The sequence below is a fragment of the Natator depressus genome, chromosome 2 (assembly GCF_965152275.1).
Source record: "Natator depressus isolate rNatDep1 chromosome 2, rNatDep2.hap1, whole genome shotgun sequence".
Taxonomy (NCBI): domain Eukaryota; kingdom Metazoa; phylum Chordata; order Testudines; family Cheloniidae; genus Natator; species Natator depressus.
Genome location: NC_134235.1, coordinates 78,399,956 through 78,424,332, shown reverse-complemented (window position 1 = coordinate 78,424,332; position 24,377 = coordinate 78,399,956). Strand labels below are relative to the sequence as shown.

Genomic DNA, 24,377 nt, shown 5'->3' with positions numbered 1-24,377 from the left:
CCCTTACCAAGGAATCAGAGGCAAATGGGACGTCGGTGGCAAACAACCACACTGTTTGAGACTGTCTGACATTCCAGCATTATCCTTACCCACACAGTTTTTGACAATTTCTCATTGTCAAAATCTCAAGATCCACTAATTGCTGCAAAAGATCATTAAGAATACGCCATACACTGGGATTCAAAGAAAACAATGGAAAGGTGTGTTCTGTTGTGCAAAATGTTCTATTTTTAAATTCTAAGTTACTGATCCAGATTTAACACTATGAAGGAGTTCATTATCTTTCCCCAAAGATTAAGAATGTCAAAAGTGAGACTTAATCCAACAAGCAAACCACTGAACTGCCTTTCAAGCCCAACTCATAATTTGTGTTTATTCATTTTTCTGCAAAGAACATGAATGTTCATATTTAAAATGTAGTAGAACTTATTAATAGGCTATTTCTCTCACTACTTCATTAATTTTGTCAGGTCACTTATAGTCCAACCAAACTACTGAAATTCACAGAAGAAATTCACAAGCTTGCTTGTAATAAAATATTTTGTTATATCAGCCCAGATATATCAGAGTTATTGAATTAAAAAGAGAAACTTCTTACCAACTGGACATGAGATTACTGGCTGCTCTGCTGTACTGTACCTTTTGCAATTTGCACTTTTTTACGTTACAAGAAAAACAATATGAAGTAAGTGTAAAATCAATGATTCCCTGCTTGCTATGTGAAATTTCTGAAAAGAGGCTAATAACAAAATAAGACAACTATGGCAATGTTATTTTATTAGCGGGCAAAAGATGTGCTTGATAAATTTAATTGACTGGTAGAATTCTTAGAGCTATTACTGAGTGGTTACCAAATTGAAAACCTTGTGGGCAACCCCATGGGAATAAGCAAGTAATGGGAAAATATGAATATTAAAGAAAATGCTCTTTTTGTTTTATTCCACCTCACAACTCTAACATAGGTTTGTAAATATCAAGCCATGCTTGGATCAGGAATCCAAATAGAAAATATTTTTTAAATGTCTGTATCTAAAAATGTAGACCCTATTATTGAGTACTACAATTCCTTATTTTTAAAAATAAGATATGGTGTTTAATTTTGTACAGAGAGAAACACTCCAAATTGTTTCCAGACTGTTTACACAGAACATATAATACTATTTTTATGGCCATTTGAATTATTTATGTTTCCTAAAGACAGAAACTTGCTAGTTTTGATTTTGGTACCAAGGTGCTTGAGCAGCACACTGTAGTGTCATTATCATAATAACTTCTGAAATTAAAACCTGTCTAAAACTCTACGGAAAGCTAACATTCAGTTCATTAACCATTCCTGTTAGTTTGTTTTCAATAATGCAAAAATGATTAGAAGTTTAATTTGTTAATCACCTGTGTTTTGACTGGAAGTAGATATATAATTCTCTGCAGAAGTCTAAACTAGCCCTTGCAGAAAATAAAACATGCTAATGCTTTATCAGGTCTAATAATATGAATAAAAAAATCAATCATGCCTAGGTAAATCATTGACGGTTGCACAATTAATTTCTCCTTAACTCTGTTTAATTTTGCAGGCAATGATGAACACGAGAAGGAGAAAGGGCTATCTATCTTCAACAAGATTTAGTGCTTCACTTACCAATCATGTGGTTTGCAACATGAACTTGGATATCCCATTCATTGTAGAAAACCATCTGACACTTGATGCACTGGTAGGTCTTCTTCTAAAGAGACAAGGGTGGAGAAAATGTGTTTAAATATGCAGCCTGAACCATTTCATTATAACTCCAAATGGTTAGTTCAAAGTGATAATTTAAAGCGCTCCAGAGGTGTTTTCATTAAGAATTAATTATTAATATTAAATAACACTTTGCCATCTGTAGCACCTTTTACTTGAATCTCTCGTAGCTCTTTACAAATGGCAGTTTTTAAGCTTTACAACTCCACTGCGTGGCAAGTACTGTGATAATGCCTGCGTTTACAGATTTGTAAGGTAAGGTGCAAAGAGGTCAAATGGGAGTCCTTCCTTTTATATTAATGGGCTTTTGGATCAGGCCCATAATGAAGTAATGGTGGTCCAGGAATAAAATCCATGTATCCTAATCCCATTCCTCCTCAAACCCAAGAATGCTTCTGTCAACCTAGTTACCGCCTCTCAGGAAAGTGAATTAACCAAAGGGTATGTCTACACTATGGCTGGGAGCCTCACAGCCCAGGTGGACAGATTGGCATTAGTGGGGCTTGAGACAGTGCTCAAAAAAATAGCAGTGTGGATGTTGCAGCTTGGGCTGGATCTCTGGCTCTCAAGTCCCCGCTAGCATGAGTCTGTCTACACAGGCTGGGAGGCTCACTTCCGGCAGCAGTGTAGACATATCCTCATGTTTCTGTTTGTGCCTTTCCAACCAAAAGCCCTCTGGAAGCAATGCAAAGGGGATGAACAAATGCCTTCCTTTCCCAACTAAATGAAACACTACTTGAATGACCAAAGTCAGTCCTGAACCAGTCTGATATATTGTTCTCACAGGGATACCTTTACAAATCTTTTGTTTTTCAAAAATAAGCTGAGGCCATCAGTGACTATTTTAAGTTTCTTAATGACAGTAACAAAATGTGCCATGGTAGTTTTCAATGGAAACAACTACAGATCTCTTGGCTGTTTTTCACTTGAACCAACTTGAAAAATTTCATGCAATTTAACCAAGGTAAGGCCTTGCATGGAGAAATGAAATCACCATACACTTGGAGAACAAGTCTGGTTTTCATTCAATTTTACAAATAAAATCTGAAAGGTCTGCTGTTTAAGATGTTCCAATTATTTTTCCTATTTTATGACTGTATGTAGTGACAGGGAAATCGTCTGCCGAAATGCATTCTAAACAGATGCCATCCAAAATCTTACTATTATATGTAGGTAAGCATGAAAACACTCTACTACATCTAAATCTAGCAGAGACCTTTAAATAATGACAATAAGGATCAAAGATTTATTGTGCTGAGCACTTCACAAGAGGCTTTTGATGCTGACATATAGAACAACATATATTGCGTAAACAACAATCACTCTTTTTTAAAAAAAAACATTGTTTCCCTTTAGAACTAGTTAGAAAATATTTCTTACTCCCAGTTGGCCAACATTATATATTGTTTATTAGCATACTCCTAGCATTATTCCTGATATGTGACTTTGTTGAAAAACCAAGACACATAAACTTAATGGCTGGTCTTTTCTCTTGTTAGCACAGTAAAACATAGTGTGTGTCAAGAATCGTCTACAAAAATTATGACTGATGAATATGATGACAGAACACACTTTCTTTCTTCTTTGAAGTCTAATGATAAAGAATAAAATCACTTGACAACAAAAAAAAAAAAATACCAGCACTTACTAGCCTCTTCAAAATGATTTGACATATTTGCAGATCCACATAGATGTTTTCTTTTATCACAAAGAAAAGAATGCTTTTGTCATTGTTGCTAGATCAAACATTGGTTCTTTTTTAGTCTCGAAGCAGCTTCTAAAACGTTACCATCAACTTTTATTAACGCAGCATATACTTATCTAGAAGTGTCTAAACTTGTGTATCAATGAGCTTAGATTTTAAGAGATCAAAACCAGTCATTTTCACAATGTGCTGAACAAACATCACAAACTTATTTCCATACTTTTTATATTTCTAAACAATCATTTTTCACTGCAATCCTGTTCCCATTGTCGTCAATACGGCAAAACTGTCATGGACCTAAATGGATGTAGGAACAGGTTGTAACCGAAGAACGCATATGAGTCTCTTGGGTCCCTTCTAGACATTTGCAAGGTGGCACGGCAAAGTCTGCACAGACAGACAGACAAAAATTTTCATTCCTCTCTCCAAACAAAGGAAAAAGCCAACAGACATTTACTGATATTTAGTAATTTCTTATTAGATCTGGTTGGAAAAAATTAGCTGAAATTAAATTTTGGTTATACAAAGAAAAAAAATGTTCAGAGCATTTTCTGACTCTCTCTATTTAGAATGAAGTAGATATAATAGGGAAAAGCAGAAAGAAATCACCATCATTTTGACCCTACAATGGCTTTTACGTATTCTTGAGTAAATATTAATTTATTTATTAAAACAGACTTCTTCTAACATTTTTTTTCACTTTTGACATTTGAGGGTTAAGAGGGAGTTTTTCTAATTTGTTTGCCGACACTGACATGGTGTAGCTATCAAGAATACAACTTTTTCATTTCATCTCTTTTTATGAATGATTTTTAATGCAAGTTAATTCCTGCCTTTTCTGTTGCTTTTTTCACATTCTAGATTTTAATTAAATTTTTGTTAAGGTGTTCATTGGCCTTTCAAATATGAGCCATTTACAAAGACAATTTTGTTTCTATTAATAAATATTCATTTCTCAGTTCTAACCTGAATTCGTTATTTAAAAATACAACTTTTTTTTTTTTTAAATCTGTGAACTTTCAGGGTAGGATTTTTAAAAGAGCTATGGTAAAACTCCCATTGACTTTTAGGAAGATGAAAGGTTAGGTCAATATTGAGTGGTTTTGAACATCCCATCCTAAAAAGTCAACTAGTTGGTGATAGAGTTGTTCAGTTTTACATGTAAGCCTCATGAAAAGCATACTAAACCACAATGCTCCAACACAAATTTAATTCAGACAAAGCTATGGAACACTAGAGTTGTGAGTTAAAATCTTGTTACCAAAATAAAGAAGAGATGTAAGGAATTCTTTTTAGGATTCAGAAATGCAACGAGTCAATGACAAATAGCGGGCTGTACTAAAGTAGTGCTGGGCATGGGTAAAGGGTGGGGAGCAAAAGTTGCTTTGTATCACCTTTCCACACCCCGACCTTGATGGGGCCAGTTCAGTATCTGGACCAACTACAGCAACCTTAAGGTTGCTCTAAACTGTGCCAGGTTGCAATTCACTCCACAACTGGGGACAACGATACATGTTGCATCAGGGTGGGATGCAGGATAAGAACATAAGAACGGCCATACTGGGTCAGACCAAAGGTCCACCTAGCCCAGTATCCTGTCTTCCGACAGTGGCCACTGCCAGATGCCCCAGACGGAATGAACAGAACAGGTAATCACCAAGTGATTAATCCCCTGTTGCCCATTTCCAACTTCTGGCAAACAGGCTAGGGACACCATCCCTGTCCATTCTGGCTAATAGCCATTGATGGACCTATCCTCCATGAACTTATCTAGTTGTTTTTTGAACCCTGTTATAAACAAGGGTTTAGATAGTTTAGGTTCAGTTCATGAACTTCCTCATTCTAATTTTTTACATGGTTCTGGCTTCACCTTCCTATTGAACCAGCACAACTGGCTCTCAAAAGCTCTTTACAACCCTTCAATAAAATACCCTCCTGTCAAAGACCCCAGTGCAGGGCCTAGCAGATTTGGCAACATCTCCACATGCTGAATTTGAGTCTGATGCACAAGTAATTTTAGGTACATGGAAAATGCTTGCTCATGTCAATTCCATGTTAGGTGACTCCCAAGTGGTACCTGAGGAGGTGGGATTGGAGTTAATGAACATGTGAATTGCAGCATGGCTCTGCCAAACTTGGCATCATGCTGGTCTGTTAGGTGATGGCATAGTGGGAGGAGACCTGGGCCAGAAACACTGCTGATGAAGCCTGAGCTCTTGTTGAATGTGCTGTCAAGATGGCAGGAGGTAGAGAACCCACTTGCTTATAGCACATATGAATGCAGGCAGTGATCCAGGATGAAATTCTCTGTGCTGAAACCTTTCATCCTGTCTGCTACTGCCACAAAGAGTGGCATGGATTTAGGGAACTGTTTGGTTTCTCTCAATTTAGAAGACCAGGGTGCATCTAAAATCCAGCACATGAAGATGCCGCTCCTCGTATTCTTGAGCGATGTGGGGAAGAAAAATGGCAGGAAAATAGCCTGATTACTATGAAATTATGAGACCAGCGTTGGGAGGAACGCTAGGTGGGGGAACAATTGAACTTGTTCTTAAAAAGAACACCATATACAGCAGTTCTCATGTATGGGCCCTGATTTCTGAGACCTTTCTAGCTGAGGTAATCTCTACCAGGAAGCTGATCTTCCAGGAGAGATACCACAGAGGGCGTGATGCCAACAGCTCAAAAGGAGGGCCCATGAGTCTCGACAGGACCACGGAGGGATAGGTTCACAAATTTAATGGTAAAGCCTCTCCAGATCCTTGAGGAAGAGAATGGACATTTCATGTGAGAAGACTGACCCACCAGAGGGTGGAAGGCTGATTTTGCTGCTAAATGCACTTTGATGAAATGGCTAGGCCCTGTTGTTTCAGATGGAGTAGGTTTTCCAGCATGGACTGGAGAGGTGACCGAGTTGGTGAGAGGCCTTGTTGAGAAGACCACACTGAGAAACGCTTCCATGTTGCTAGATAAGTCCTCTAGTAGATGGGTCTGAACAGGCCAGCTCCACCAGATTCAACCATGCAGCTTCCACATGGGCAAGTGGACAGCCTTGAGGTTCAGGTGGAGCAAACGGCCATGATCTAGTGAGATCAGGTCTGGGAGGGGCATGAGCAGCAGTGTGGGTGCTACTGATAGATCCAATAGCGTGCTGAACTGGTGTTGGCGTGGCCATGCAGGGGCTATAAGAATAACCTTTGTTTTGTCTCACTTGACTTTCAGAAGGACCTTGTATACCAGAAGAATGGGGGGAAATGCATAGAACAGGAGCTTTGTCCATGGGAGTAGGAAGGCATCTGAGAGGGAGCCCAGGTTATGACCATGCAGCAAGCAAAACTGCTGACATTTCTTGTTCTGCTTGGTTGTGAACAGGCCTACCTGCGGAAACCCCCACCTCTGGAAGATGAATTTTGTTACTTGTGGTAAGAAGAGAAAGACCTGCTGAGGTGATCTGCCAGAGTGTTCCGGGCTCCTGGAATGTGGGAAGCTTTGAGGTGGATTGAATGTTTCATGCAGAAGTCCCACAGGCGAATGGCCTCTTTATTCAGGGTAGATGAGCACATTCCTTCGCCTGAGGAGGATGAGGATAAGACCTACACTGGCAGGGGGCCTTCCTCCTCTACTTCTACATCAATCACATCATGCAGGCCTAAGTCCTGAGTGTTGGGCACCGTACCGAGTCCTGGTCAGGTGGCAGATGGTGTGGCGGAGGTGCCCTTCTCTTGGACACCTAGCCGTTTTACTCGGTGAAGGTGGTCCTCGTACAGCGGGAAAACCCCACAGATTCCAAAATGGCCATTCGACCTACATGTGCCACTGTCCTCTGGGACAGGTGCCTGAGGGGCACCTGCACCAGGATCCAATGCAGGATGGATACTGGTAACAGCCCCTTGTTTGGGTGCAGGACTCTGCCTCTGTTTCCAAGCATGAGTCAGCTTAGGAAGACCATGGAGGGTGGTATCCCTCACTTCCATCAGCTGGTACTGAGGGTCAAGGAAACGGTGCCAGAGCGAGGAAGTCTTCGCCGGCATCATGAGGGTCAGTTTCCCTCTGGTCAGTACCAGAAATACTCCATATTTCTACGTGTCCAAGAATTTTACTTTCTTTTTTAAAAAAACAGCTAACAAATACTTGCTTGAAGATTTACAGTGTTATTCACATCCTTCTGTGTAGTGTTCTAAGTTGTATGACTATCTGGGGTACGTAGCTCTTTTTTTTTTTTTTCTTCTGTTGCCTTGCCTCATTCCTCTACATTAAAATGAACTGCATATGCTTACTTATTTGCCAATGCTCCACCTCCTTGTCAAGTCATTCAGAATTTTAACACCTGCCTTTTTTGTACTGACATTCCCTCAGTTTTGTATTATCAGTACATTTCATCACCTTACTACTTGTTCTTTCTTCCATGCTATCGATATGCTGCATAAATTCAACAAAATCAGCCCAAATAATGATCCTTAAGGCATTCCATTATTCACATTCCTCCAACCTAAACTGCTTTAATTCACAAGTCTCCTATGTTTTCTGTATCCAAGTTAGGTTTTTTTAAAATCAAATAAAGTAGCTCTCCCTATGCCATACTTACTCACCCCACAGATTAGTCTTTTGTGCTGTACAGTTTGAAAAGCTTTTCTAAAATTCAGGTAAATTATGTTCATGGCTTCCTCTGTCAGTGCTTGTGGTTACTTCATCAAAATAGTCCATCAAAATGTTTAGATATGATCCCTCTTTTGTGAATCTGTGCCCTCTATCCTTCATTAAATCCAAAATTTCTAGGTGTTCCTCTATTATGTATTTGATTAGGCTTTCTAGCATCTTCCCTCGCTGTTTAAATCAAGCTTACAAACCTGTAATTTCCTGCATAATCCTTACATCCCCTGTTAAATGTCTGTTAACGGTAGTGTTTCTCTAGTCCACTGATACCTCTTCTGTTTCCAAAAAGAGACTACAAATATATCTGTTTAATGTTTCCTTTTATCTTTGGCCACTTCCATTCACAGTGTCTTCTTTCTTTGGGGAAGGTGTGTCTATTTATGACATCTGTTCCCTATCTTCACATTGGGAGCACTAAAAGATAGAAACCAGTTTACCAATATCTGTTTCTTTGATCTTCCATACCAGTTTTAGCCCCACTAGTATCTCCTTCCACTGAATCTTTGTCCCCTATATACAGCATCCAAAAAGTACCTTACAACTTCTAATGCAACCTTGCTTTTATCCTCCATTGTTTGTGTAGGAGAGAACTAAAACAGTATATAGGTTAAACTAAGGAAGGAGTATGCAGCCTTCCTTAGTTTAACCTATATACTGTTTTAGTTCTCTCCTGCATGAAATATTCTTTACTTCATAAACCTATACGCTTCCCTCTTCCCTACAATGACTTTTTCCATGTACTCGTTCATCCAACACTGGCCCGCAGTCTTTGTTGTCAAGTGACTAGACCAACCTGCTCAGTCCTGTTCAATTGACTTTTAGTCCTCTTCCTCCAACAAAGGGTGAAGTTCTCCCATCGGCATAGGTAGAGTCTTCACTATGCGCTACAGAGGCGCTGCTGCAACGCTGTAAGTGTAGACAAGCCTTCAGGCTCATGGGATTCAGGCTGGAAGGCTATAAAACTGCCATGTAGATGTTTGGGCTCGGGCTGGAGCCCAAGCTCTGTGACCCAAACATCTGGCCCAAGCCCAAAAGTCTACACTGCAACGTTATAGCCAAGCAGCTCAAAACTTGCAGTTCAAGTCAGCTGACACAGGTCAGCCATGGGTATTTTAGTGCAGTGCAGACATACCCACAGACAACAAACCATATGAGCTAAGTCTGCACACAACGTTATACCATTTGCAAGTACCAAATCCTGCAAAAACATCATCTGACTTTTCATTGTATTGTTTTTATTGTTACCAGTGTGCTCGGAGCTGCACAAGACACATAAAGAAGCCTGGCCCCTGCTCTGAAAGAGCTTATTTATCCACTTACTTCATTCTTCATCACAGATCAGATTATTTTTGACAAGTGCCATAACTGAGGATTTATTTTCTGTCTTCCTGAATGCTTAAGCTCTCAGAGAACTAAGCATATGTTAGACAGCTTCACTGAATAGTTAGCCATTTATCTTGCTCATAGGGGCACTGTCAACATGCATTTTTTATACTGACTAATTTCTAAATATTCCAGTTGCTAATAAAGTACCCTTTAATTAACATATTCTGCTTGTTTTAAAAAACTGATTAATTATTTTATAAGAATTTTTTCAGTTTTCCTTTTGATATTTATTAGGGTCTTAACTATACAGGGAAAAGAGTGGAAATTACTATAGATAAACAGCTATCAAATCCACAAAGTAAACAAGCTGAAAAATAATATTTTCCTAACTTCTTTCTTTATAGCTACTTGTAGCTACATAACATATTCATCATCATCATGTTCCTATTACGCCTCTGGCATTTAGGGTGGTGACAAAGCTCCTCCACTCCTATCTGTTTCTGGCAAGTCTTTCAACGGTTCCGCAGCTGTGCCCCAGGTTTTTCAGCTGAGCTTCCACAGCTCTTCGCCATATTGTTTTTGGGCGGCCTCATTTTCACCTACCTTCAGGTGTCCATCTTATTGCTACTCTGGTGATGGAATCAGTTTCCATCCGAAGCACATGACTGATCCATCTCCAACGCCTCCTGGCAATGATAGTGCTCAGATCCTCTTGGCTGCACTGTGTAAATAGATCTTGGTTTGAGATTGTTCTGGGCCAAAAGATATAGAGGATTTTTCTGAGGCAGGCTGTATGGAACGAAGACAGTTTAGACATGTCATACTTTCTCATTCCCCAGCATTCTGCACTATAAAGTAGTGTTGAAAGTACGCAGCTCTGATAAATTGTGAGTTTGGTTTTGGTGCTGTATTTTGATGATTTCCAGACTGTATTTAAGCTCCTGAAGGTGTTCTTGGCTTTACTGATTTTGTTCTGGATGTCCTGGCTTGTTCCACCATCCTGGCTGATGGTACTGCCCAAGTATTGAATGTTTCTACATTGGTGAGAACATAATCCTCTATCCATATTGGGGATGGTGAGGCAATATTAAAGGTCATGATATCTGTCTTATTGCAGTTGATTTTCAGTTTAATTTGCTGGCTGAACGTATTGAGTCGAGTTGTTTTTTCTTGTATATGGTGTTGGGTATGTGATAGGAGAGCGACATCATCTGTGAAGTCCAGGTCTTCAAGGGATGAGAAGAGTGTCCATTTAATGCCACTTGGCATGACTTCTGTTGTACGCCGCATTACCCTGTTGATGGCAATGTTGAAGAGGATTGCAGGCATGACACACCCCTGATGTACTCCTGTTTTAACTTAAAAACTGAGCTCACTGTGATCAACATTGCATGTAAAGCTGAAATAGAAGCTTTTGATGACGTTGATTATACAGAAAGGAATTCCATATGCCCACAGAATGCGCCATAGGCTCGTCCTGTGAATGCTATCAAAAGCCTTCTCAAAGTCTATGAAATGTATGTGGCGTTGCCATTGCCATTCTAAACACTGTTCTGTTATGTTTGGTAGAGTGAAGATCTGGCCTGTGCATCCACACCTTTTCCAAAAACCAGCTTGCTCTTTTCGGAGAACACTATCAACTGCCTCTTATATACGCAGGACTATGATCTTACACAATACTTTGCTTGGCACAGATAAAAGTGCCAAATGGCAGAGATAAGAACCAGTTTGACCATATCATGATCAATGGCAAATGATGATGCTCACTGACAGATGTGAAAGTGAGAAGGGGTGCAGATGTTGGCAGAGACCACCACCTTGTGACAGCCTCCATCAAGCTAAACCTGAGAAGTGTGGGTCCACCAAACAAGGGACATAGATGTTATAATATTGGCAAGCTAAAGTCCCCTGAAATACAGAAAGCTTTCATTCTGCAGCTAAAGAACAGGCTTCAAGCACGTGCAGACCTTGATGAAGAGGAGGAGATCAACAAGAAGTGGGACAAAGTAACAGCAATTTATAAACAGAGCAGTAAAGCCTTTCTAGCCTACAGGAAGAACAGAAGGAAGGAGTGGATTACACCCAGTACATGGAATGCCATAGAAACCATATGAGCCCTGAAGAAAAAAGTTTTAGACACAAAATCCCAGAAGCTAAAGGACAAATACCACGAGCAGTATACCAAGCCACACTGGGAGGTCAAACGCCTTGTGAGACCGGACAAACGGCATTATATTGATAATCTGGCAACACAAGCAGAGGATGCAGCTGCTCGTGGTGAACAAGGAACCGTGTAAAAAATGATGCGGCTTATCAGTGGTAAACGGCAGACATCAACACACACTCTCATCAGGAACAAATAAGGACACCTACCAACAACTGAAAAAGAACAAGAAATGTGCTGGACAAAGCATTTCAAAGAATTGCTGAACACGCAGCCACCTAAAGAGGAAGCAAACATCTAGGAGGCAGAAGAAGATCTTGATATCAACACAGGCACCCCAATTAAGGAAGAAATCATTCAAGCCATCAAATCCTTAAAAAATGGGAAAGCTCCTGGCAAGGATAACTTGAATGCAGAATTGTTCAAGGTAAATCCTAAATTAGCAGCATCTATCCTTGCCCCTCTATTTACATCAGTCTGAGAAATGGAAAAAGTGCCAGATAAGTAGACCAATGGGGTTATAGTGAAGATACCAAACAAAGGAACTCTCAGTGATTGTAATAATTGGTGTGGTATCACACTTTTATCTGTGCCAAGTAAAGTATATAACATATTACATATAACATTTTCACACAAGTGTGACGGTGTCCCTTGAACAAGGCCTACCTTTGTTATTATGCCTAGAGAATCTTTGCTACCATTTCTGTACTGTCTTTTGCCCTTTGCACTCTAGATCCTTGAACTCTTTGTATAATCATCTCTCTTAATGTCTCAGCTGCAAACCTGTTCTTCTCCTGTCGTCTACTGAAGCTAGATGGCTCGCAAGGTCATGTGACTTCATGCAGCAAGTACCACATCTTGCAACATTTTAAAATCACAGCATCTTCCTTCAAGGTCCCTAATGCCTCAGATCTCCAGACCTTTGAACACTCAATATTAAAGTGTAGCTCTTGTCAGAAGAGTGACTCTAAAAATGACATCATGGGATTCTATATTTATTCTCTCTCAACTATTTCATTTCAGATTTGCATAGTTTACAAGTACAAATATGATTTCCCTAACTTCCAGCATGGCAAACTCAATCTGGGATCTGAAAAACAAATATGCTCTGTCTGCCTCCCTATGCTGGGGTGGCCGGGGGCGGGGGGGAGAGAAGAGTTGGGGTAAGCATCATATGGGACCCTGATTAATAAAACTAATAAATCCTGAGCCCTGCCTTAACAACCAGAAGTCTGCCTACTATTAACATCTTCTTCCAGATCCCTGCCTTTCTGCCTTCTTACACTGGTCCTGATCTTGAAGGGTGTTGCCACTCAGGGAGTTTCCTGAGTCAGTGGGAGTTGCTGACAAGTCAATAATGCTTAGAATCACTCAAGACTAGGCCAGCTGACGTCTGTAATAAAGATTTTGCAATCAGAATTCAGTTGATAAATTTGTTGATGATGCATGTGGCAGTAAAGTACGATCTATATGGTAAATCTGAGATATGCAGGAAACCGATATATATAGCAAAAAGGTTCCATTTTTTCAGTCACTTTTTTTGTTTGTGTTTGTTTCTTTTAAACTACAAGGCACTTTGAGGCAGCCATTCAATAAAGCCACTGCTCTCTCCACCCAAAATCAGCAGTTGTAGCCCAATAAAACAAACAGTTCACAAGTATTCACAGGAGAATAATCTTTTGCCACTACTTTCTATCACAAATTTTGTAACAGCCCTTGGGACTAAGACACAAAAGCAAAATTTAGGGCTCTTTAAAATGTTATACACCAGTATAACATTAAAATGTTATAAACGTTATACACCTGTGTCAAGGTTCCTTCTCCACTCTGAACTCTAGGATACAGATGTGGGGACCTGCATGAAAGACCCCCTAAGCTTATTCTTACCAGCTTAGGTTAAAAACTTCCTCAAGGTACAAACTTTGCCTTGTCCTTGAACCCTACGCTGCCACCACCAAACATGTTAAAGAACAGGGAAAGAGCCCACTTGGAGCTGTCTTTCCCCAAAAATATCCCCCCAAGCCCTACACCCCCTTTCCTGGGGAAGGCTTGATAAAAATCCTCACCGATTTGTACAGATGAACACAGACCCAAACCCTTGGATCTTAAGAACAATGAAAAAGCAATCAGGTTCTTAAAAGAAGACTTTTAATTAAAGAAAAGGTAGAAGAATTACCTCTGTAAAATCAGGATGGTAAATACCTTACAGGGTAGTCAGATTCAAAACATAGAGAACCCCTCTAGGCAAAACCTTAAGTTACAAAAACACACAAAAACAGGAATATACATTCCATCCAGCAGAGCTATTTTACCAGCCATTAAACAAAAGAAATCTAACGCATTTCTAGCTAGATTACTTGTAACTTTTTACAGTAGTTCTGAGCTGCATTCCTGATCTGTTCCCAGCAAAAGCATCAGACAGACAGACAGACAGACCGACCGACCCTTTGTCCCCGTCCCCCCACCTCAGCTTTGAAAGTATCTTTTCTCCTCCTTGGTCATTTTGGTCAGGTGCCGGCAAGGTTATCTTAGCTTCTTAACCCTTTACAGGTGAAAGAGTTTTGCCTTTGGCCAGGAGGGATTTTAGAGCACTGTTGACAGAAAAGTGGTTACCCTTCCCTTTATATTTATGACAACCTGTATAACCTGGTGTATAACAGGGAGGCAGTGACCATGAGATGGTTGAGTTCAGGACCCTGACACAAGGAAGAAAGGAGAGCAGCAGAATATGGACCCTGGACTTCAGAAAAGCAGACTTTGACTCCCTCGGGGATCTGATGGGCAGGATCCCCTGGGATAACAACACGAGGGGGAAAGGAGTTCAGGACAGCTGGCTGTATTTTAAAGAATCCTTATTGAAGTTGCAGGAACAAACCATTCCGATGTGTAGAAAGAATAGTAAATATGGCAGGCGACCAGCTTGGCTTAACAGTGAAATCCTTGCTGATCTTAAACACAAAAAAGAAGCTTACAAGAAGTGGAAGATTGGACAAATGGCCAGGGAGGAGTATAAAATTATTGCTCAGGCATGCAGGAGTGAAATCAGGAAGGCCAAATCACACCTGGAGTTGCAGCTAGCAAGAGATGTTAAGAGTAACAAGAAGGGTTTCTTCAGGTATGTTAGCAACAAGAAGAAAGACAAGGAAAGTGTGGGCCCCTTACTGAATGAAGGAGGCAACCTAGTGACAGTGGAAAAAGCTAATGTACTCAATGGTTTTTTTGCCTCCGTCTTCACGAACAAGGTCAGCTCCCAGACTGCTGCACTGGGCAGCACAGCATGGGGAGGAGGTGAACAGCCCTCTGTGGAGAAAGAAGTGGTTTGGGACTATTTAGAAAAGCTGGACAAGCACAAGTCCATGGGACCGGATGCACTACATCCGAGGGTGTTAAAAGAGGTGCCAGATGTGATTGCAGAACCATTGGCCATTGATAACTGATGGCGATCGGGGGAGGTCCCGGAAGACTGGAAAAAGGCTAATGTAGTGCCCATCTTTTAAAAAGGGAAGGAGGAGGATCCAGGGAACAACAGGCCAGTCAGCCTCACCTCAGTCCCTGGAAAAATCATGGAACAGGTCCTCAAGGAATCAATTCTGAAGCACTTAGAGGAGAGGAAAGTGATCAGGAACAGTCAGCATGGATTCACCAAGGGCAAGTCATGCCTGACTAACCTAATTGCCTTCTATGACAAGATAACTAGCTCTGTGGATGAGGGGAAAGCAGTGAATATGTTATTCCTTGACTTTAGCAAAGCTTTTGATATGGTCTCCCACAGTATTCTTGCCAGCAAGTTAAAAAAGTATGGGCTGGATGAATGGACAAGAAGGTAGATAGAAAGCTGGCTAGATCATCGGGCTCAACGGGTAGTGAGCGGCCAGATCAGTGGCTCCATGTCTAGTTGGCAGCCGGTATCAAGCAGAGTGCCCCAAGGGCCGGTCCTGGGGCCGGTTTTCTTCAATATCTTCATTAATGATCTGGAGGATGGCGTGGACTGCACCCTCAGCAAGTTTGCAGATGACACTAAACTGGGAGGAGTGGTAGATACACTGGAGGGTAGGGATAGGATACAGAGGGACCTAGACAAATTAGAGGATTGGGCCAAAAGAAATCTGGAGTACTGTGTCCAGTTTTGGGCCCCACACTACAAGAAGGATGTGGAAAAATTGGAAAGAGTCCAGTGGAGGGCAACAAAAATGATTAGGGGGCTGGAACACATGACTCATGAGGAGAGGCTGAGAGAACTGGGATTGTTTAGTCTGCAGAAGAGAAGAATGGGGCTGGGGGGGGGGGGGATTTGATAGCTGCTTTCAACTACCTAAAAGGGGGTTCCAAAGAGGATGGATCTGGACTGTTCTCAGTGGTAGCAGATGACAGAACGAGGAATAATGGTCTCAAGTTGCAGTGGGGGAGGTTTATGTTGGATGTTAGGAAAAACTTTTTCAGTTGGAGGGTGGTGAAGCACTGGAATGGGTTAACTAGGGAAGTGGTGGAATCTCCTTCCTTAGAGGTTTTCAAGGTCAGGCTTGACAAAGCCCTGGCTGGGATGATTTAGTTGGGGTTTGGTCCTGCTTTGAGCAGGGGGTTGGACTCGATGACCTCTTGAGGTCCCTTCCAACCCTGATATTCTATGATTCTGTGATTCTATGATTCTACATTTATTTGTTTATTTCAAAACCAATAACAGTTTCCTCTGACCCTATGCAAACAGTTGCCTTTGGAAAAAAATAACACTGACACTCCTTTATAACATTCTTCTGAAAGTGGCCCTTTAACTTCTCCTGGCCTTACCGATACGTTTTAATCTGGATTTTTCTCGATTCCAGCAAATTCTGGACATTATCCTACAAAGGTAACAAAGTCTTACTGAATAGAACTTACACTAAAAAAAATGCAATACTAATATAAGAATCTGAAACATGAATGGTAGGAATGCACCCTTTAGATCCCAAGCATGCAATTAGAACTGCACTGGTGAAGATCAGTGGGATTCCGTATGGATAACAAGACATACTCATGCTGATCTGTTTGCAGGATTCACATCTATGCTTAACTAACATAGCTATGCCAGCAAAATGCTTAATGTAGATGCAGTCATACCAGCAAAAAATCCTTTTCCAGGATAACTTATTTCAGAAGAGTGTCCATCCAGGGAGTTAAACCAATAGGAATATAATTATATTGGTATTGTTATGCCAGTAAATTTTCCCTGTAAACATGTCCTTAGGCTTACTCTATACTAGAAAATCATTGCCAGCATAACTATACCCGTATAGCTGTACTGGCAAACCCTCCTAGTACAGACACAGTTTATACTGGCAAAAGATACTTTGGCCAGGAGAGCTTAAAGCAGTTCCCAGGGCTGTCCCAGGGGCCAGGACAAATCAGCCTCCCTGCTAGTCTTCTTGCTGTCCGCCCACCCACCCCTCGCTTCCTCACCTCCCCCGCTTGCCCACCTCTCTCCTCGAAGCTCTCCACCTGCCGCTTGCTCCTCACCCATCTGCCCGCTGCTCACCTCCCCGCTAGTCTCCCTGCCATCCATCCTACGTGTTCCCCCACCCCCGTACGCCCAACCGTGCTTTCCTCCTCACCACCTGCCCGCCTGCCTCCTCACCCCCCTCCTGCCTACCCGTCACTCACCTCCCCGTTAGTCTCTCACTGTCTGTCCGGTGCCCCCCCCCCGCTCACCACTTTCCTCCTCACCCCCACCCCTGCCTGCTCCCGCCTATCACTCACCTCCCCATTTGCCTCCTCACAGTTGTCACCCGCCTACCTCCCACCTCACGTGAATATCAGGACAAATGGCGCCTCGATCGTACATCAGTCAGGACGTAGGACAAAGGGCTAAATGTTGGGCCAGTCCCAATTTTATTGAAGAGTGGGGGCCCCCAAAACGCAGGCTCAGGGCGGTCGCCCTGATTCGCCCTACCCAAGGGACGGCTCTGGCAGTTCCCTCAATTAACTATGCTCCAACAGCAAAAGGACACTTTTTGCCAGTTTACCTGTACCTATGCTACAGCTTTAGCCAATTAAGAAATGTAAAAAGATCACCTCCCCTACCCAACGTTGTTATATCAACAAAAGTTTCCAGTGTAGATCTAATCTGAGGCCTGCTCTACACTACAAAGTTAGGATGACATAAGTCACCTTGTGTCGACCTATTTGTGCATGTGTCTACACTCATATTCGTCTCCTGCAGATGTAAGTGCCCCATTTATGACAATATAGTAAAATCTCCTTCCCGAATGGCGGAGAGCCATGGTCAGCTTACTGAGGTCAACACAGTGTGAGTGTAGACACTGCATGATCTGTGTTGACCCTAATGGTCCTCCAGCAGCTGTCCCACAATGCCCCATTCTCTACGACTGTGACCACTCTGTTCTTCGTTCCCATGTTTGGTTAAGTGGGGAGGAAAGGAGGCATGAGAAACAGTTTGTTTACGTATATAGGAATCCCTTGTATCCTCAGAGGAAATCTCAATGAAAGTTTCATGGAGCTACTCTGCAATCCTCTCCCAAAGACTTCTACGGATGGCAGCCTTATTTCTTCCTTCGCGGTAGGACACTTTCTCTCACCACACTGCAATGAGTTTGGCTGGCACCAGTAAACAGGTTAGTGACATTTAGGTCTGGGCAGCTTGGGGGTACTCTCCATGCCTTTGTTACCTTCTGGAGTGAGATATCAGCTAGAGCCACCCCTTTCTGTGATAAACAGTGCCAATACTGAGTGCCACTGCACTATGGTCATATCCCTGAAATAAAGAACAAAATTTTATTATTTCATGAAACCAAAATTCCTTCCTTACTCCTGGCAGGCCATACTCACCATGGCAGAGGGTGGAGTGCAGTGCTATGCAGAGAAACTCCAAAGCTGTAATGTGAATAAGCATGTCTTAATAAAAGATTTTATGGAAGTAAGGGAAGGGAGTTTTGAAACTTAACTTTCCCTTTCTATTGTGACTATAACTCCACTAATACATCTGTCTCTTTTTATCAGCAGCTGCTGTCATTGTGGCCTTGAGGGATACCCCTCAACACCCGCAGAATGTCAGACCCTGAGGAGAACAACATGTTCAGCAAGATCCTGCAAGCCCATGCTGCATCAGACCACGAAAAAAGGGCCTGGAGGGCCAACAGGGCAGATGGCATAGAGAAGGAAAGAGCAGAGAGGAGAAAGGCCCAGGAGTCCCAACAGGAAAAGAAGTGGGAGATGCACCAGGAGATTATGGTTCTTCTCAGACAGCAAACCCAAATGCTGCAGACCCTGTTGTTGACCTACAGGTCCAAAAATCCCAGACTCTTCATCCTCTGCAGTCCTGGGAAAATTCCATGGTAACAGCTCCACACAGCCCATCCCTACCACTCCAAGCTGGGGGACAGCAAGGAAAACCACAGCTTCGCTTTGATCTGAGCAAACCATCATGTATATGTTCCACAATGCACTACATCTATGCACTGAAATGGACAGAAATGTTCGCTGCCTTTCCAATTTTAAAGTTCTGGTCCATTAATTTATGTTAAAAGTTTGTATTGCAGTCCCTGGGGGTTTTTTTGTACATTGTTTTTCTGCAGTGTTTTTGCCACTCAACAGATTTCTATTTTTGGAGAATAAAACTATCTTTATTAGTTCACAACACATATTGCAGCATGCATAGCCGTATTCAAAGCACACTGTACTTGTATATGTACAGCAAGGACTATACTGTTCCTAACAGCACCAAAGCTCCAAGCCCAGAAAACGGGCTAGCACAGAACACTACAAGGGCTGACCATTACAGTGCTCTTTCAAAGCCTCCCTCAGCTGCATAGCTCTACTTTGGGCTGTTGGAATGGGCCCTTGTGTCTGGCTGTTCAAAGTCAACAGACAGCCGCTCACCCTCTATCCTGGTACCAGCTTTCCTCCCTTTGCCTCACAGAGATTATGCAGGATACAACAGGCAGCTATAACCATTGGTATATTTTTCTCACTGAAGGGACAGTTTATTCACTGAGATACAATCTAGTGAATAAACACCGCCAGTGTCCCTTCAATCTGACAAAAGCACATTCAACAACCATTGTGCATCTGCTGAGCTGGTTGTTGAATCTTTCCTTGATGCTGTTGAGGTGGCTGGTGTACAGCTTCATGAGCCAGCAGAGCTAGGGGTAGGCTGTGTGCCCCAGGATCACTATTGGCATTTCAATATCACCAATGGTAATCTTCTAGTTGGGAAAGAATGTCCCTGCTTGCAGCTTTCTGAACAGTCCTGTGTTCTTATAGATATGAGTACCATGCACCTTCCCTAACCAGTCCACATTGATATTGCTGAAGAATCCCTGGTGATCCACCAACACTTGCATAACCATAGAAAAGTTTCAGAGTAACAGCCGTGTTAGTCTGTATTCGCAAAAGGAAAAGGAGGACTTCTGGCACCTTAGAGACTAACCAATTTATTTGAGCATAAGCTTTCGTCAGCTACAGCTCACTTCATCGGACGCATACTGTGGAAAATACAGAAGATGTTTGTTTTTATACACACAAATCAAGAAAAAATGGGTGTTTATCACTACAAAAGGTTTTCTCTCCCCCCACCCCACTCTCCTGCTGGTAATAGCTTATGTAAAGTGATCACTCTCCTTACAATGTGTATGATAATCAAGGTGGGCCATTTCCAGCACAAATCCAGGTTCCCCCCCCCAACACACACACACAAACCCACTCTCCTGTTGGTAATAGTAGAAAATTACCAACAGGAGAGTGGGTTTGTGTGTGTGTGGGGGGGGGGTAGCTCACGAAAGCTTATGCTCAAATAAATTGGTTAGTCTCTGAGATGCCACAAGTATTCCTTTTCTTATAACCATAGAAAAGTCGCTCTTTCGGTTGACATACTCTGTGGCAAGGTGAGCTGGTGCCAGAACAGGGATATGTCTACCCAGTGATGAGCTGGCAAAAGCTGAAGAACTGGTTCCTTCAGTCGCTCTGGGTCTTCGGCGGCACTTGGGCAGCAGCACCTTCAGTCGCTCCGGGTCTTCGGCAGCACTGAAGGACCTGCCGCCGAAGTGCCACCGAAGACCCGGAGAGAGTGAAGAACCCGCTGCCGAAGTCCCGAAGTGCCGCTGGGTGAGTAAAAATTAAAAAGGGATTCTCAGGGGAGCCTCCCCAGCCGAGAGCTCAGGCGGGCCGGACAGGACGGTCCCATGGGCCGGATGTGACCCACGGGCCGGGATTTGCCCACCCCTTTAACAACTGGTTCTAAATCGGCTTCAAAATTTAACAACCAGGTCACGCAAACCGGTGCGAACCAGCTCCAGCTCGCCACTGTGTGCACCATCTATCTCCCCCCGCAACTCAGGAAACCCATTGCTGCAAATCCATCCACTATGTGACCCAATGGTCACAGTCCTGTGTAGCAGGAGACGATTTAGGGCCCTACACACTTGTGTGGCAACAGCCCCCACTGTGGATTTTTCAACTCCAAAATGATTTCCTACTGACCAGTAGCAATCCAGTGTTGCAAGCGTCCACAGTGAGATCACCACCCATTTTTCCACTGTCAATGCACCACTCATTCTGGTATGCCTGTGCTGGCAGGCTGGGGTGAGCTCAGCTCACAGATTCAGAAGTGTGGCCATTTGTATCCAAAAGTTCTGCAGTCACTGGTCATTGCCGCAAACCTGCATTACAATGCAACCCCACAAATGCTCGTTTCCTGGGCCTAGAAACAGTGCTCCACCATCTGCAGCTGTTCCATGAATGCCACTAATAATCTTGAATTGTTTTTCACTGTGTCCCTCAGCACTCTGTCCTCCAAGAAATTGTCATGTCCCCATTGGTGTGGTACTTCCTATGGGTCTGCAAATACGGGAGAATCGTGCATCCTATATTTGCAGCATTCAGAAAAATAGTGCACACATCTGTGGGTTCCATGCTTCTGTCAGAAGAGGTGGACACTGATAAGTGCTGCGCAGGTTTTTAAATAAAGACGTGAAAATATGAGTTATGGATTTCATTATGGAATAGAGAAAGTTGCAAGCTGAGAACTTGACCTCTAGCTCCCAGAGATCCCTGCATAACTCATTTCTACCCAAAATGCATTGCAAAAATCCCCCAAAAGGCATGGCATCTGACGGCAGCACCTGGCACGTTATGATACCTAACTGTGGTGCACTGTAACCTGCATCAACACAAACACTCCCGGTGGGTATGTGCACCACCGGCACAAGCAGACAAGTATGCACATGCTTGAGCAATGTACAAATTTCAGGAGCTATATGCCGACATAACTTGCATTGACCAAAATCAGTTACAGACATGGCTTAAGTCTCAAAAGGTAAAGGCAAAGCTACAAAGCTTTCTGCTGAATTAGGAGTTCTCCCATTATGTGCTTCATTAACTTAAGTATGACAACATTTTAAGGAGGGGCAACAGAAGCAATAATACCTAGCACTTACACATGCTTTTCATCTTCCAAGTACTTTCAAACATTTATACTAATTAAGCTTCCCAACACCCTTTTGAGATAAATATGTTTTAGCCCTGTTTTACTGATGAGGAAATTGATACAGAGAGGTTAAAGTGATTTGCCCAAGTCAACAAAGAAATCAAAGTCAGAAATAGGACTGAGTTCTGTCCCCAGTCCACTACTCAGAGCACACCTCTTTCTCAATGTCTAAACACTAATTACCACCCAGATTATCATTCTATCTGTTATCTTAATGAGCTAATGCACTATGCATTAGCAGTAATTCAGGAACTTCTGAAACCCCTATAGCTCATTAAGTACAGAAACAATACTAGGGCCTCTCCACTTTTAGACATTTATCAACAGTTACAGTAACTTTTAGTAACTAAAAGATCTGAAATTATATGCACATAATGAAAAAGGGTATTAGTGAACTATCTAGGTTTGTTCTCTATACAGGATGAACAAAGAAGAAAGAGAAGCTGAGCAGTTGCATCTTTTTAGTTCAAATGTAGAAACAATCATCTAAGGAGATATAAGTTTTAGTCTCACCTTCCACTTCTCCATTGAAAAACATTGTTTTAGTTTCCTCAGCACATATGTCCATTACTTGAATAATGAAGGGTTTGCAGAACTATCCGTGGGACCACAACTCTTTATATTTCTCTCGCTTCAAAAGTTAGAAAGCTCCTAACATCCAGTTCAACATTTCAAACCACGTAACACCCAATAAACCAAATGGAATCTCTGCTCTATTTATCACTATGGAAATTTTTTGTCACAATTTTTTCAAAAATTAGCTACTGGCAATGTTAAGTAGATACATTTTCCATGGGATGTTGTCATCTTACAAATCATATTCAAAACAACAAATGTCCTTATTTATTATAACAACAACACTTTCAGTTACTAACAGTTTTAGAAATCCAATTTACTTTTCACTCTTATTTTTTAGACTTTGAATTTCTCTCTGCCTGAACACAAAAAATCTACGAAGTGAGTTTTGCTGTTATTTATGATCACTTTCACTGCTACAGAGTCTGGGTCGCTGCAGATTGACAAGAGTTTATATTTGAAATTTTTAAAAAACAAGACATGCTTTTTATCAGCTTTCGGCTTTGTGAAGCTTGTGGATGATCTCTAAAAGTATTGACACTCTATAAGGGACTTAATAACCTTCTCAAGGTTATCGTGTCTGCCATGAGCAAAGGATTTGAGGGCCCAAAGGTCACTTACCTAGAGGCTAAAACTGCAATAACTGAAAACATAGTTTACAAACAGTGGATGGGGAGCTGATTGGCAACTTTAGGACATATGAATGATGAATGGAAGGGCTGAAAAATGACCTAAAGATCTGTTATTTAAGAATTATCAGTCTGAAAAAAACATTTCATATGAAAATTCAAAGGCAGTAAATCTAGTGAGAGTGGAAATTCTTTGAAACTATGTGGATTTTTGACTTTCCCAAACTGTTAAAGTGGTTGGTTTTATCAGTGGAAAGCAGAGAGGCCAATCAGGTTACAGGGTACAGGAACTCTGATTATGACATCCTCCAAGCTCATGAAGCGCAATAAAAATGTAGATGTTGAACCAATTTGTTAAAAAGTATAATAGCTTTTGAGGGTGCCAAGGAAATGGCCAACAACCTGGGAATATGTCTTAATGTACATGGTTTTGAGTGTGCTTGGGGAAACCAGGATAGGTTTTCAATGTGCCTGAGGTGCTAGGGACCTTTGTAAGCCTCAAGAAATTGCAAGTAATATCGGAGAACAGTGAAATGGAACTAAGATGACTTTTCAAAGAAATAAGGCAAGTCAGCCCATCATGTGCTATTCTAAAGTATGTGTTTATCCTAGTAGATGGCATCACAAATATGGTGTGGTGGGAAAACAATTGTTTGGGCCCATTCTCCCCACCCATGCTACATCAATGTGCATCCCATAGCAAAGTTTAGCAAGACTTTGGGTACAAGCTACTTTTGGAAGAGAGAGAGAGAGAGAGAGAGAGCGCGAGCGAGCGAGTCTGTGTGTGTGTGTGTGTGTGTGTCTCTGTGTGTGTATTGAGCTATTAGGTTTCCTAAGCTGTTGAGAGTCCTATATGCAAGAACTCATCCCCAAAATGCTAATTAACTCATTTTATTCATTGAACATATTAAGGCAAAAAAGACTCTCCCTTCACCTCCCACATGGATCAGTTGTGACATTTCCCTCCACCCTTAATACCACCCCCACATTATCTCTTAGGCTAATGTAAACAAGTGAGAGCAGAAGAAATCTTTCAAAAATTTGGGACTACTATTTATGTGTAATTTTATTTTTAAAGTTGTTCTGCATAGATGAAGTTTAAATCCTCAGGTACT

The 24,377-nt window shown here is 41.9% G+C and overlaps 1 protein-coding gene across 8 annotated transcripts in view; it reads right to left on the bottom strand.

Moving 5' to 3' along the window:
• Window positions 1–24,377, bottom strand: part of ZNF521 (zinc finger protein 521) — a 270,233-nt gene that overhangs the window by 126,451 nt on the left and 119,405 nt on the right. For all 8 annotated transcript variants that reach the window (XM_074944480.1, XM_074944481.1, XM_074944479.1 and 5 more), the window contains one exon: window positions 1,637–1,721. In XM_074944480.1, the coding sequence (XP_074800581.1) occupies window positions 1,637–1,721 (85 nt within the window). The remainder of the gene's footprint in view (window positions 1–1,636; window positions 1,722–24,377) is intronic.